General features: G+C 39.0%; 1 protein-coding gene across 1 annotated transcript; it reads right to left on the bottom strand.

Moving 5' to 3' along the window:
* Nucleotides 1–1658: 1658 nt before the first annotated feature.
* LOC112200746 (beta-amyrin 28-monooxygenase) lies at nt 1659–12200 on the bottom strand. Its single transcript, XM_040518810.1, has 5 exons — nt 11847–12200; nt 8873–8882; nt 2377–2970; nt 2068–2255; nt 1659–1940 (listed from the first exon to the last, which is right to left on the bottom strand). Exons 1-5 carry the CDS (start codon nt 12198–12200, stop codon nt 1659–1661), a joined length of 1428 nt encoding a protein of 475 aa, XP_040374744.1.
* Between the last annotated feature and the right edge of the window lie 2378 nt (nt 12201–14578).

Below are 14578 nucleotides of genomic sequence, written 5' to 3'. Positions count from 1 at the left end.
ATGAGCAAGGAGCAGTGATCAAGTACAAAGCGCGCCTAGTAGCAAAGGGTTACTCACAAAAGGAGGGGATTGATTACTCAGAAGTCTTTGCACCTGTAGCAAGACTAGACACAGTAAGGACCATCATTGCTTTAGCTGCTCAGAAGGGCTGGAGGATCTCTCAACTAGATGTCAAATCTGCTTTCTTGCACGGAGATTTGATTGAGAAAGTGTTTATTGAGCAGCCTAAAGGCTATGAGAAGAAGGGCAAGGAGCACATGGTGTATCAATTGCACAAAGCTTTGTATGGTCTGAAACAAGCTCCTCGAGCTTGGTTCAGTCGTATAGAGTCTCATTTTGTCAATGAAGGATTTCAAAGATGTGAGAGTGAACAAACTTTGTTCACAAAGCAAGGAGGTGGAGGTAAAATCATCATTGTAAGTCTGTACGTTGATGATTTAATCTATACTGGTAATGACGCTGATTTGATGCTTGAGTTTAAAAATTTTATGATGAGAGAGTTTGACATGACTGACTTGGGAAGTATGAGTTATTTCCTTGGTATTGAAGTCTTACAAAAGGAAGAAGGTATTTTCATCTATAAGAGGAAATATGCATAGGAGGTTCTAAGAAGATTCGGAATGATAGAAAGCAATGAAGTTAACAGTCCTATGGTACCGGGGTTCAAAATTGGAAGAGACAAAGATGGAGTTGTGATCGATGAGACCTACTTCAAGCAGCTTGTAGGCAGCTTGATGTACCTGACAGCAACCAGGCCGGACTTAATGTTTGTTACCAGCCTTATAAGCTGATTTATGGCAAAACCCACTGAGCTGCATTTACAGGCGGCAAAGAGAGTTCTTAGATACTTGAAAGGGACTGTGAATTATGGCATATATTACAAGAATGGTGGAGATGACAGGTTCATGGCATTCACTGACAGTGACTATGCTGGGGACATGGAGGATAGCAAAAGCACAAGTGGTTATGTTTTCTTGTTAAGCTCTGGAGCTATTTCATGGAGTTCTAAAAAGCAGCCGATTGTGACCTTGTCAACAACCGAAGCCGAGTTTGTTGCTGCAACTATGTGTGCATGTCAGGCGATATGGTTAAAGAAGATCTTGAAGGAGCTCGGACATGAGGAGGGCTGCATCAGAATCAACTGTGACAACAGCTCCTCCATCAAACTTTCCAAGAACCCAGTGCTTCATGGTCGAAGCAAACACATCCATGTAAGGTACAATTTCCTCAGAGATCTCACTAAAGAAGGTTCAATTTCTCTCGTCCATTGTGGAAGTAGAAATCAGTTGGCTGATATCATGACAAAACCATTGAAGTTCGACACCTTTCAAAGGCTCAGGAGCAAGTTAGGAATGTGTGATGTCACTGATATAAGCTAAATTGTTTATTGCATTAGCTTAAGGGAGGGAATTGAAGGGTTTTGACTTGTTCTTAAGGTTTTGTCATTCAGTTGAATAATGTCCTAGTTTCTAGGATTCAGTTTTAGTTTGAATTCGTATTTGTTTTCTGTTTTGCACGTGGCTGTATGTAGCCAAAACGTGTTCATGTTTTTAGCTTAAGTTGTTAGTGTTTGAGGCTATAAGCCTGAACTGATTGAATAAAGCAAGAAATTTCCATCCAGTTTGAGTTTGGTTTCTTTGCAATTACGTTTCCAGTCTCTACATGTGAAACCCTTCTTTTGGAACAGGATTCAAACCGCCTGCAATTTTGGCCTTTGTATTTATCACTTCCCATTTGTGTCTTGTAACGACGTGATGGAGGAAACACATAAGTTGACGTCGAGCGTATTCTTTTCCTGGACAGATTCGAAGACCGCTTCCGAATGGGATGTTGGAGTAAGCTGGAGCGGCCTTTCCATTCTCAAAGCTGCTCGGATCAAACTCTTCTGGTGCTGGAAAATGCTCTGCAATTTTATTTGTGCTGCTGGAGGACCAATATCCCTGAAAACAATAAGATAAAGTAGATATTAATTCACTGAACTTTTAACTAGTAATTAGGGGATGTGCATAGTTTTTATCACTATTATTCTCTCCTACAACTAGCCGTTTGTCAAACATGTATAGATACCTTCCATCCTTTTGGAATTGTGTAATCTTCATAGGTGAAGTCGGTAACAACTTCTCTGAACGTTCCTTGAAGAGGTGGCACCAGCCTCATCACTTCAAGTGCTACAGCCCAAGAATATTTCATTTTCTGTATATCTTCCCAATTAAGATTCTCACCATCTTGTTTTGAGCTTGCAATCTCCAATTGTTCTGCATTAGATCACATTGGAATTTTAACTAGTTGGTAAAGCAGTATGCTAGCTATTATTATTTTATTTCCTAAACAAAGAAGTAAGTTAGTAATAGACAAGATTATTAGCTCCTATTATACCTGTTCGGACTTTCTCACAAACTTTAGGGTTTTCACCAAGAAACTTGATGAGAAAACTTGTAGCCATGGAAGGGGAGTGAAATCCACCCGTCATCAAACCCATGACCTTATCTGCAACTTCATTCTCCGGTATGAACCGTCTAGTCGGATCCGGGTTAAACAGCAAATGAGACATGGTGTCGGTTACTTTGGCTCCACTGGAAGACACGGCCGCTTTCTTCTCCTTGATCAACAACAGTACCTCCTTCCTCATAGCCTCGGCTGCTTTCATCGCTCGATAAAACTCGGTTCCTGGAATATTAATTGGGAACGTATGCAGCCCTGAGGCTATGATATTAATCAACTCGGCAAACTTAACACAACGGTCGTTATTGTTTTGGAGTCCAGTGAAGAATCGAGCGGACAGAGTCGTTACAAGTAGCTGAGCGAGGCTGTAAATCTCAACTGTGCTTTTTCCTTCCCAGTGAACCTTCAAATGCTCCTGAACTATGGACTCCATGCTCTCTATGTACCGAACCACCGCTTCAGGTTTAAGAAACCCTGGTGCTTTACCGATATGGACTGAATCGGCTCGTTTGGTGATCTCGGAAGCAGCTTTTTGATAGGATGAAAATACCAAACAGAATGATATTGTGCTATAATCAATAGAACAACTTAACTAAGACATCACTATATCAAGAAGGATACAGAAATTGCTAACGCAGTGTAAACCTCTCCACTGAGGAAACTTCACTGCGTGGCTTTTAACGTAGCCAACACGAAAAATCTATCCAATATGAATCAAATGAGTTTACAGTATACAAGTTGTGTTGTTCATAACAAACACATTCACTTAGCAACAAATGCTAACTTGATTTACAACTGATCTAACGTTTACTCGATTATCAATCTATCAACTCTAATCAACCAACTGATCTTCCTTGTTCTCAACGTCTCACAGATCTTTGAGAACGAATTATGAAAGCAATAGACAGCACATGAGAAACACGGAACAAATAATGAGAGTTTTCAGAGAATGGTTTTAACAAAAACTAATGGTTCAAGAGTGAACAATGTTTATGCATGAAAAACGAAAAACCCTAAACTTGTATTAGTTTCGAAACCTTTTATACAGGAGGAAAACTCCCCCTCAAACAAATCTTTTCTTTAATCATCAAATAAGTTAAATATAGAAAGATATCAAAAACTGAAATCAATGTTTCCTGTTTATTTGTTATGCATGCAAAAAAGTCTTTGATGCAAAATGCACCAAATCAATTTAAATTATGCAACATGATTTGGAATGCATATATATTAAACTCAAGATCAGTGAATCAATTTTGCTTGATCGTATCTTCCTCTTTGTTTCCTTGAAGCTCCGGTTTCCTTGTGACAATGGGAAATCATGCATTGAATGGTAATAGCCCAATATACTTACAATCTCCCCCTTTGGGCATTCCCATTCAACACATGATTTTTCATCTTTTTGTCCTGCATGTTAGTTTTCACAGATAAACACTAATCACTAAACAAGGAGGGCTACTTAGATTAAGGAATCAGTTTCCATCCTTTTCCAGATCCAAGTTATCGAAAAAAAAATTACTTAATAACAAAAAGCATCCCAAAAATGTCTGTGCTTATGCACTTACAAACCCAAAACCAAAACAACTATTGTTCATGAAAAATTTAAATGCAGAAACAGAAAAGAAGAAGATGGAAAGATGGAAATTACTTCTCCCCCTTTGAATGGGAAGGAACATCAAACTCCTCCAGCAGTTTGGTCACTATGTCCTGATACTCCTCGGTGTCCATGGAACCTTTGCTTTCCTCTTGATCATCGTCCTCCGGGACATGCATGGACGGACCAGGAGCGTCAAACCCTGGAGGGTGGCGCTGCATGTTTCGGATTTCCTTGAGGACTTCCTTGAGAGTATGGTTGGTGCGAACGAGGAGAGAGTGCATGTCATCCATGTCAGTTGTGAGATAGGCTATTCTCCAATCAGCCACGAGGATAGCATCCCGAAGAGAGGAGTAGCGAGAGGGGTCAGGGGATGGAGATCGACGAGGAGGAGGAGGAGGAGTGCGACTTCGTTCACGTTGCATGCCAGGATGGAGAATGCCAGCGCTCGCAGTGGCTTGACGGCCTTCCTCTGGAGGAGGAAGTCGCCGGTGTCCACCAAGGCGAGGAGTGATCTTTGTGCGAACCATGATGATAGTAACAGTTTTTGAAAGAACCTGCACACAGAGACAACCAAGAGTAAAATCGAGGGAGACAAGAGAGGCTATATATATTTAAGTAGTAGGTTTAGGGAAAACCAAAGGACACACCGATTGGAATAGCGTCTCAAAGGGAAGAGGAATTATGACAATTTAGTTTTCCGAGATACACGCATGCAATTTATTTCTCCCCCTCAACTTAGGCTTAATCAATAAGGAATTTAAGTGCATTCAGTTGGCAAACAAGGAAAAAAACGAAGAGACAAAAATATTCTCATAATCTGCAATGATATCACATGATCGTTTCCTTTGCCAAGTATCAAGATATTGAAAGCAATTGTCATATCGAAGAGAGAAAAAATAGCATAGTTTAATCACAGAGAGCACAAATCACGTAGTGAAAGGAACATAGTTCCGAGCATGAAGCATGATGTATTCTATCAACAAATGAATTGGTACTCATATTCAGACCTTAGGGAGTAAACCTGTGATAAAAGTGAGTAGAACCAGTATATGGGGCTTAGAAACAAGTTTAGTGAAAGAGAGAAGGAGTGAAGTAAGAGAACTAAACATGTGAACTAAGCTCAAGGAATCTCCTTAGAAGGAGTAGGAAACATTGTTCCCAAGCACGTAATGTATTTGAGTCATAGACCTCTTTTATATGTTGACACTTAGAACTCATGTAACAAGACTCTTCTCAGCAACTCCCAGAACAGATGTTCTTAGGGTACTAAACATAACAAGGATGCTCCATGGAAAGAGTCTCGAGTAGTTGTCTGCATTATTTTATTTTTCGTGCACAGATCACTCACCAACTCGTTTCTTGCAAACCTTAGAAAGTTCACCACAACTAAGGCCTGATTACTAGGAGAGATGGGATAGAATTATCCATTCTCGTTTCTTACAAATCCTAGAAAGTTCACCACAACTAGGACCTGATTACTTTGAGAAGAGGGAAGGAATCATTTGAGCATTTTAATTAGTTCGCCTATTTCACTGAATCTCTTTTGACAGTAAACAAGGAGCATGCCACCACATAGGCTATAAGTGAAAGTGCATATGAGAATTAACTGACTAAGATACGAACCATAAGTACACAATATTTGTCCAGAATAAGACATGACAACAATGTCCAGAGTATATGTACAAGTCACTAATGACAGTGGTCAAGGTACACTAAGATCACAATGTTCTCTCTCAACAGTGGACAAACATTTGAGTGCCTTAATACTTAGAACATATCCCCAAAGCATTTCTTAACATCTCAAACCTAGCAGTGTCAAGAGGCTTAGTGAACAAATCAGCAAGTTGACTTTCAGTGGGCACAAAACTTAACTCAAGTATATTCTGCTCAACCAAATCTCTAATAAAGTGATAATGAAGATCAATGTGTTTCGTTCGAGAGTGTTGAACAGGATTTTTTGTGATATTGATAGCACTTGTATTATCACAGAAGATGGATAACTTACCTTGAGAGAAGTCGTAATCCTTGAGCATTTGTTTCATCCAAAGCATTTGAGTACAGCAGCTCCCAGCAGCAATATATTCAGCTTCAGCAGTAGATAGAGAAATACAATTTTGTTTCTTGCTGTGCCAGGCAACAAGGTTGTTCCCAACGAAGAAACAGCCTCCAGAAGTGCTTTTTCTATCCTTTAAGATTCCTCCCCAGTCAGCATCAGAATACCCTAAAACTTCCACGTTAGTTTCAAAGGTATAGAAAATGCCACAGTTAACTGTACCTGAAACATAGCGAATGATTCTCTTGACAGCTTCCAAGTGTGATTCTTTGGGATTTGCTTGAAATCAAGCACACTCTCCCACACTGTATGAAATATCAGGTCGACTGGCAGTGAGATATAGCAAGCTGCCAATCATGCTCCTATAGAGAGTTGAATCGATTGATTTTCCATTTGAATCTTCGCTCAGTTTTGTAGTTGTGCTCATGGGATTGTTAACTACTTTCTTGGATTCGAGGCCAAATTTCTTGATGAGATTTTCAGCATATTTGGTTTGAGAGAGAAAAATACCTGCATCAAGTTGCTTTACTTGCAGTCCAAGGAAAAAGGTTAGTTCACCACACATGCTCATTTCAAATTCACTTTCCATGACAGATTGAAATTCATTGACAAGATATTTAGATGTAGAGCCAAAAACAATGTCATCAACATACACCTGAGCTATGATAAGATCATTTTTCACTTGTTTTACAAACAATGTTTTATCAATTGATCCTCTTGTATATCCTTTTCCCACTAGATGAGTGGAAAGTCTTTCATACCAGGCTCGTGGAGCCTGTTTCAAACCATACAGAGCTTTCTTGAGTCTATAAACATGATTTAGATTATGTGGATCTTTGAAACCTTGAGGTTGTTCCACATATACTTCTTCCTGCAACACCCCATTCAGAAAGGCAGTTTTGACATCCATTTGGAACAATTTGAATCTTAAGTGACAAGCTACAGACAAAAGTAGTCTCACTGATTCTAATCTTGCAACAGGAGCAAAGGTTTCATCAAAATCTAGACCTTCAACCTGTGAATACCCCTGTGCCACTAATCTAGCCTTGTTCCTGATTACATTCCCTTTTTCATCACTTTTATTTCTGAATATCCACTTAGTCCCTATTACATTACAGTTTCTAGGTCTTGGTACCAAGTACCACACATCATTCCTAGTGAACTGAGTTAATTCTTCCTGCATAGCACTAATCCAATCATCATCTAGTAAGGCTTCCTTAATATTCTTTGGTTCAATTAGGGAAACAAACCCACACTGAGATATGATATTCATTGTGATTTGATTTTCTGTGATAAAACAAATTAAGGCATTACCTCGACTTACCTCCTCTGCACTTACCTGTGGAGCAGCTTGGCTTCTTGTTTTGAGACCATCTGAGATTTGTCCAATAATATCTTGACGAGAGTGATCTTTTTGGACTTGCTTGAACCCTCTTTTCATTTGAGGAGCTGGCTCGAAGATGTTGTCATCATCCTCTTTCTGGTCATCAGTAGCTGATGTGTCTTCTGATTCTGAGCTGAGAGGAGATGATGTATCGGTAAAGGCTTCCTCCTGTCTAGTGTAGTAATCATCAATAGACACGTTAATAGATTCCATAACAATCCTGGTTCTTTTGTTATAGACTCTATATGCTCGACTATTAATAGAATATCCAAGGAAGATACCATCATTGCTTCGAGCATCAAATTTTCCGAGTTGCTCTCGATCTCTTAATATGTAGCAAGGGCTTCCGAACACATGAAGGTGGTTTATGTTTGGTTTCTTACCTTTCCACAGCTCGTAAGCTGTTTGGTCAGTTCCAGGTCTCAAGAAGACTCTGTTGATGGTGTAACATGCAGTACTGATTGCCTCAGCCCAAAAGTTTGAGCTTAGACCAGCAGAATGCAGCATTACCCTTGCCATGTCTAACAACACTCTATTTTTGCGCTCAACTATTCCATTTTGTTGTGGAGTGATCGGGGCTGAAAACTCATGGGAAACACCTAACTCATGAAAGTAGTTAGCAAACGCAGCATTTTTAAACTCAGTTCCATTATCTGACCTTACTCTTACTAAGCACATGTTTGTGGACTGTTTTTCAATTTTTATTCTTTGATTTAAGCCCTTGAATGATTCAAAAGTTTCAGCTTTGTCTCTTAGAAAATTAACCTAAGTGTACCTGGAGAAATCATCAACGATCACAAGTATGTATTTCTTACCTCCAATGCTTTCTGTTTGAGCTGGTCCCATAAGGTCCATATGCAGCAGTTCCAATACTCTTGTGGTAGTGGCAGCGTTTATTATTTTATGAGGAGATCTGGCTTGCTTACCGATTTTGCATACTCCACATATCTTGTCGGTCTTACCACTTAGTGCTGGTAGACCTCTGACATACTGCTTAGTGGATAATTTGAGTAGATCCTGATAGTTTACATGTCCTAATCTTCTGTGCCATATTTCGAAGGTTTCTTCGGCAGATCTCACAGACAAGCAATCCTGTACATTTAGAGATTCATTAGATTGAATGTGATAACAATTATCTGAAGATCTCTTACCTCTCATAACATTTTCTCCCTTTTTATCGAGAATCACACATCTTTGCTTGTTGAACCAAACATCCTCATAATCATCAGCCAAGTGACTGACACTTATTAGATTGGCAGTTAAACCCTCTACATACAAAACATTTTTTAGATTAGGAATTCTAGGAGTATTGACTGTTCCTCGTGCAAGAATTTTTGCTTTTCTTCCATCACCAAAGGTAACTGAACCAGTAGTGCATTCATCTTCGAATGAGATGAACCAAGCTTTATCTCCAGTCATGTGTCTGGAGCAACCACTATCCACATACCAGAAATCCTTCCGCTTGTCTGCCAAGGCAGTGAGTGCTACCAGGCAGGTTGCCTCAATATATGTTGAAGAATTATCTGTACTTACACTTGTCATGAGACAGATATCACTAATAGAGTCAGTAGAATCAGAGTGATTAGAACGATGATTATTCAAGTCCTTTCTAATCCAGACAGGTTTATCTCTATTTTGCATGTTTGCTTTAGTAATCAGGTTAGCCGATTTGTTGATAAGCTCTTTCTGCTCCTTAAGCTCACAATGTAAAGATTTTACAGATAGCTTATCCTCACCAGATGGAATTGACTTATGTCTCTCATTACATCTTGGTCTAATATGTCCTAATTTACCACAGTAATGACATGTAGGAATAAAAGACTTAAGAGTTGCATACCTGTTATGATCAGTCGGAAGCATCTGATTCATCCTTACATGAGTGACCTTCTGAGAAGATTTTGGTTCCTTGTCAACCCTTGTGATAGTGTTCTTGATGACTTGGGTGATTGGATCACTTTTCTCCACTTCCGAATTGGACTCTCTCACAAAGTGTGTGCCTTTGGAGCTTTCTCCAGAATATCCAAGTCCGAATGTATCATGGTGGGCTTTCCGGAGCTGAACAACTTAGATGCTGTTGCAGAGCTTATCTCAAACTTTGTGAACTTCTCTTGAGTGGACTTCAGCTCTTTCTGCAATGATTCATTTTCAGTTAGTAGATTTAAGTTTAGAGCATGTTGTCCTTTTACCTCAAGTTCAAGAATCTTGATTTTGTTTTTCAGTTCAGCACATTGTATCTTCCAGGTCTGGGAACTTTTGTCACTTTGTGAGTTATGTAGCTCTTCTATGAGTTTGTTCCTTTCTTGTTCCCAAGTGTTTTGAGAAGTCCTCCATACAAGTTCCAACTTCTCATTTTTAGCCTTCAGCAACACAATTTCATCCTCCAAACTTGCATTTTTGATTAATGTGGCTTTTGACGCTTTATAGAGTTGTTTGCAGCGGACATTAGTCTCATCATCTGAGAATTCTTCATCACTTTCAGATTCCAGTGAAAGAGACGACACGAAGGCAACATTTTCGACCTCCTGATGTTCATCATCACTCCATGTTGAGAGAAGGGATTTATTGTTGCTATTTCCATGCTTCCTGTTACCACAATCAGTAGAAATATGGCCATAGCCACCACATTCATAGCATTTTATTTCTCCAAATTTATTTGCTTTAAAATTCCCTTTAACGTTGTTATCATTGTTAACAAAGTTTTTCTTGGGAGCATTGAAACTTTGAGAGGAGGATTTATTTCTAAGAAACTTTTTGAACTCTTTGGTCAGAAGAGCAAGATCAAGTGGTTCATCTTCCTCTTCTTTCCCTTTCACAGCCTTGAAAGCCACACCTTTGGATTTCTTTTCCGGTTTTAGTCTTAGTTCATAAGTTTTTAGATTTCCAATGAGTTCATCCAAAGGGTATTCATCAATGTCAAAAGAGTCCTCAATACTAGTGACTTTAGAGTGAAACTTTTCTGGTAAGGCTCTAAGTATTTTCTTGACAACCTTATCTTCATCAAAAGGGGCACCTAGACTACGACATTGACCAGTAATCTTTAGAATTCTACCATGAAAGTCATCTACGGTTTCATCATCTCCCATGGTCATAGTTTCAAATTCATAAATCAGACCTTGCAGTTTTTGTGCACATACCTTTTTGTTTCCTTCATATGTAGTCTGCAACAGATCCCAAGCTTGTTTTGCAGTGTCGCAGTGACTAATCCTCAGCTTTTCACGTTCAGAGAGAGCTGTGAAAATGCTATTTTTTGCTTTGAAGTCAGCTTGAAGATCACGTACTTCTACGTCAGTCCAGTCCTTCTGTGGCTTAGGAATAGAGACTGATGAGCCCTCGCCTTTAACTGGAATTATTGGTGTCTTCCAGCCATTTTCCACAATGTTCCATACATGTTCATCTTGCGCATACAAGTATGATTTCATGTATATCTTCCATTGAGTGTACTTTTCACATCCTCCATCAAACCATGGAGGACTATTAACAGATCCACCAGCAGCCCTATCTCGATGTTGTTCCATCATCCCTGCGATCTACTAGAATAATCTAGAACCCGCTCTGATGCCAAATGAAAATACCAAACAGAATGATATTGTGCTATAATCAATAGAACAACTTAACTAAGACATCACTATATCAAGAAGGACACAGAAATTGCTAACGCAGTGTAAACCTCTCCACTGAGGAAACTTCACTGCGTGGCTTTTAACGTAGCCAACACGAAAAATCAATCCAATATGAATCAAATGAGTTTAGAGTATACAAGTTGTGTTGTTCATAACAAACACATTCACTTAGCAACAAATGCTAACTTGATTTACAACTGATCTAACGTTTACTCGATTATCAATCTATCAACTCTAATCAACCAACTGATCTTCCTTGTTCTCAACGTCTCACAGATCTTTGACAACGAATTATGAAAGCAATAGACAGCACATGAGAAACACGGAACAAATAATGAGAGTTTTCAGAAAATGGTTTTAACAAAAACTAATGGTTCAAGAGTGAACAATGTTTATGCATGAAAAACGAAAAACCCTAAACTTGTATTAGTTTCGAAACCTTTTATACAGGAGGAAAACTCCCCCTCAAACAAATCTTTTCTTTAATCATCAAATAAGTTAAATATAGAAAGATATCAAAAACTGAAATCAATGTTTCCTGTTTATTTGTTATGCATGCAAAAAAGTCTTTGATGCAAAATGCACCAAATCAATTTAAATTATGCAACATGATTTGGAATGCATATATATTAAACTCAAGATCAGTGAATCAATTTTGCTTGATCGTATCTTCCTCTTTGTTTCCTTGAAGCTCCGGTTTCCTTGTGACAATGGGAAATCATGCATTGAATGGTAATAGCCCAATATACTTACATAGGAGGAGCGGAAGAGTTTCTGTGTGGACTGCGGTCGCCATGACAGAAACAGTTTTTCCTCGTTGGAAGAGATGAACTTGTGGCCGGAAATGCTGCAAAGCACGGCAGTTGGCTTACCGAGTATGCTGGTTTTGAAGACTTTTGGGGAGTATTTCTTCATTCTGTCGCCCACGAACTTCTCCTGCGGTTCGTTCAGAAAGGCGAATGTTTCACCGATGATTGGCCATCCAAAACTTCCTGGGGGAAGATTCATTTTGGAGTTGGGTTTGGACCTGATAGTGTAAAAGATGAAGGCGAGAGTATATACGGAAACGATGATGGATAGAGGAAGGAAGAGGTTCTCTATCTCCATGGTTGATATATGACTTCAAACTGCTGGCAGATAGATGCATAACAAAGCTAGCTGCTCCTTTTTATAGGCTATCAATAAATGCTACCAAAGGAATTCCTATTTGCTCTGAGTGAACCAGTTAGGTAAAATATGAACTTAACAACCACCTATGTAAAGATAAATATCAGATGTACTTATTGTTGAGAATATACACATCCCACATGGGAAAAATGGGACCTTGGCTATGGGTTTATAAGGGTTTAGGCCACTCCATCCATTGCCAATTGGTTTTGGATGTGAACCCCAGATTACTTCATTATAGTATAAAAGCCCATGGAGGCCTGACCATCTCTCACCGCTATTTTTTTCCCGCTGCTATCTGTATCAGTTCGTCAATCTCATTCATACTCTTAGATCTTCTCTGTTTGTCTTCAATTCAAGGAAAGGTGTTCATGAATCAAGATTTTGGGGCTATTCATAATCTTCTTGAGCAATTTTGATGTACAATTAGTGTGTCTTTGTGATACTTGAAGAAAAATTTCATCAAGATTCAATCTTTTAGATCAATTAAGTTCTGAAGAAATGGCGTCTCCTTGTCAAACTTGCAGTACTATCTCAGTCCGATTGGATGAGACCAACTACCCGACTTGGGTCTTTCAGATGCAACATCACCTTAGAGGTCATGGTCTCTTAAAGTTTGTGGATGGCTCTCATCTCTGTCCACCACAATTTCTTGTTACTAATGATAGCTCTCTCAAGAATAACTCTGTTGCTCGAGAAAAATGGATGGAGCAAGATAGTTATGTTATTTCTCTGATTATCATTACACTCTCTCCGGACGCTCTTACTTTAGGGATCCGGCTCCTCTAAAAGTTATTTTTGGTGAAGTTTTGTGAAGTTTGTAAAATCTCAACCATCCATGTAATCGAATGATCATTAAATTTTGTTTTGGTCAATTCCTCAAATATATTCTGTTTGCCTATTCTCATTGTAGTCCGATCTTCCCCTCTTCTTCATCTTCTTCCTTCTTCTCCCTTTCCGTCTGATTTCTTTTGAAAAAAAAAAAAAATCTCAAATTCACCATTAGTCTTTATCTTCCCTTTCTCAATTTATGATTACCTTTAGCTAATAGTATCCATGTCAAATGAAAACATTCAATTACCAGGAGGGTGGTTTCTTCCCCTCATGAAACGTGGATCACAACCGAGACAAATCTGGGATTAAAGCATGCATTCTCCCATATTCCATATGCATATAATTTAAGAACATCAAACTTGGATTAGATCATCAAAGAGAGAAATAGGGTCAATTACCAACCCCTCGGATCCCAACAATTGATAATAAAACAATAGTTAGTATGGAGGGTCTTTTCTCCAGCAAAGGAGGACCATGGTTGTGAGAATATCCCATCACTTGAAATTCAAATATCTCCCTACACCTTGTCCTTTTGTCACCTTGCCAATTTGGGACCATTTGGGGAACAATGGTGTAAAAGCATCTCTTGCACACTTTGGGACCAAAGAGGACGTACATAGCTGATCAAAGAGATGCCAAAGGGGATTTTATTCAGAATTCTTGACTCCATTCAATCATCTTCATCCTATCCAAGATCCATTTTTTCTCTCTAGAGAAGAGACCACCATCTCCACCACAAAAACCACCATCTCCACCTCTAAAACCTCCATTTCCACCACTACATCCTCCATTTCCTTCACCACTCAACACCACAACTCATCTTAGAGATCCCAAATTTCACTATTCTCACCAATATCAAGAGCTTGGAGCAAGGAGAAGGAGGTGACTACCACCACATCATGTTCTTGGAGGCCCATCTCCACCACCTCTTCCGGCATCATTAATAGTCACTCTTTACTCTCTATCTCTTTATGTATTTGATGTTTAATAGAATGTTGAAGTTTGTGTATCTAGCTATGTGTGAGTAGTGAACTAGTTGGGGCTAGGGTTGAAAGCCCTAGCCAAACTTGCTTGTATTGATGCTTTTGTTTATAAATTGATGCAAATTCATGTTGTCATTCTCACATGCTAAGTCAATAGTTGAATGCATTACTTAGACCTAATCAATTTGAGTTATGTGTTTGCCATGACATGAAGTTTTTCCTAGAGATTGATTACCTTTAGGCAAAAAGGGAGCATGAAAGCACACCATGTGTGCATGTGAGGGTAGTGAGCTAAAATCACCTAGAGATAGGATTGGTTTGCTTGCTTGGTTACCTAAACTCTAAGCTTTATGCATTTAGGGGCAAATGATTGAGACCTATCCGGTAATTGAATTTGTCTCTAGGTAGTTAGCTCTAGACTTATCCGGTTAGAGTTAATAAAATAAAAGGGGTTTAAGCCTTAGTAGTCCTATCCGGATGCTAAGAGGGTAGTTGGACAAT

Source organism: Rosa chinensis, chromosome 4, assembly GCF_002994745.2.
Source record: "Rosa chinensis cultivar Old Blush chromosome 4, RchiOBHm-V2, whole genome shotgun sequence".
In the NCBI taxonomy this organism is placed as follows: Eukaryota; Viridiplantae; Streptophyta; class Magnoliopsida; order Rosales; family Rosaceae; genus Rosa; species Rosa chinensis.
The sequence above is the reverse complement of the archived record's forward strand: the minus strand, read 5'-3'. Positions and strand labels throughout refer to the sequence as shown.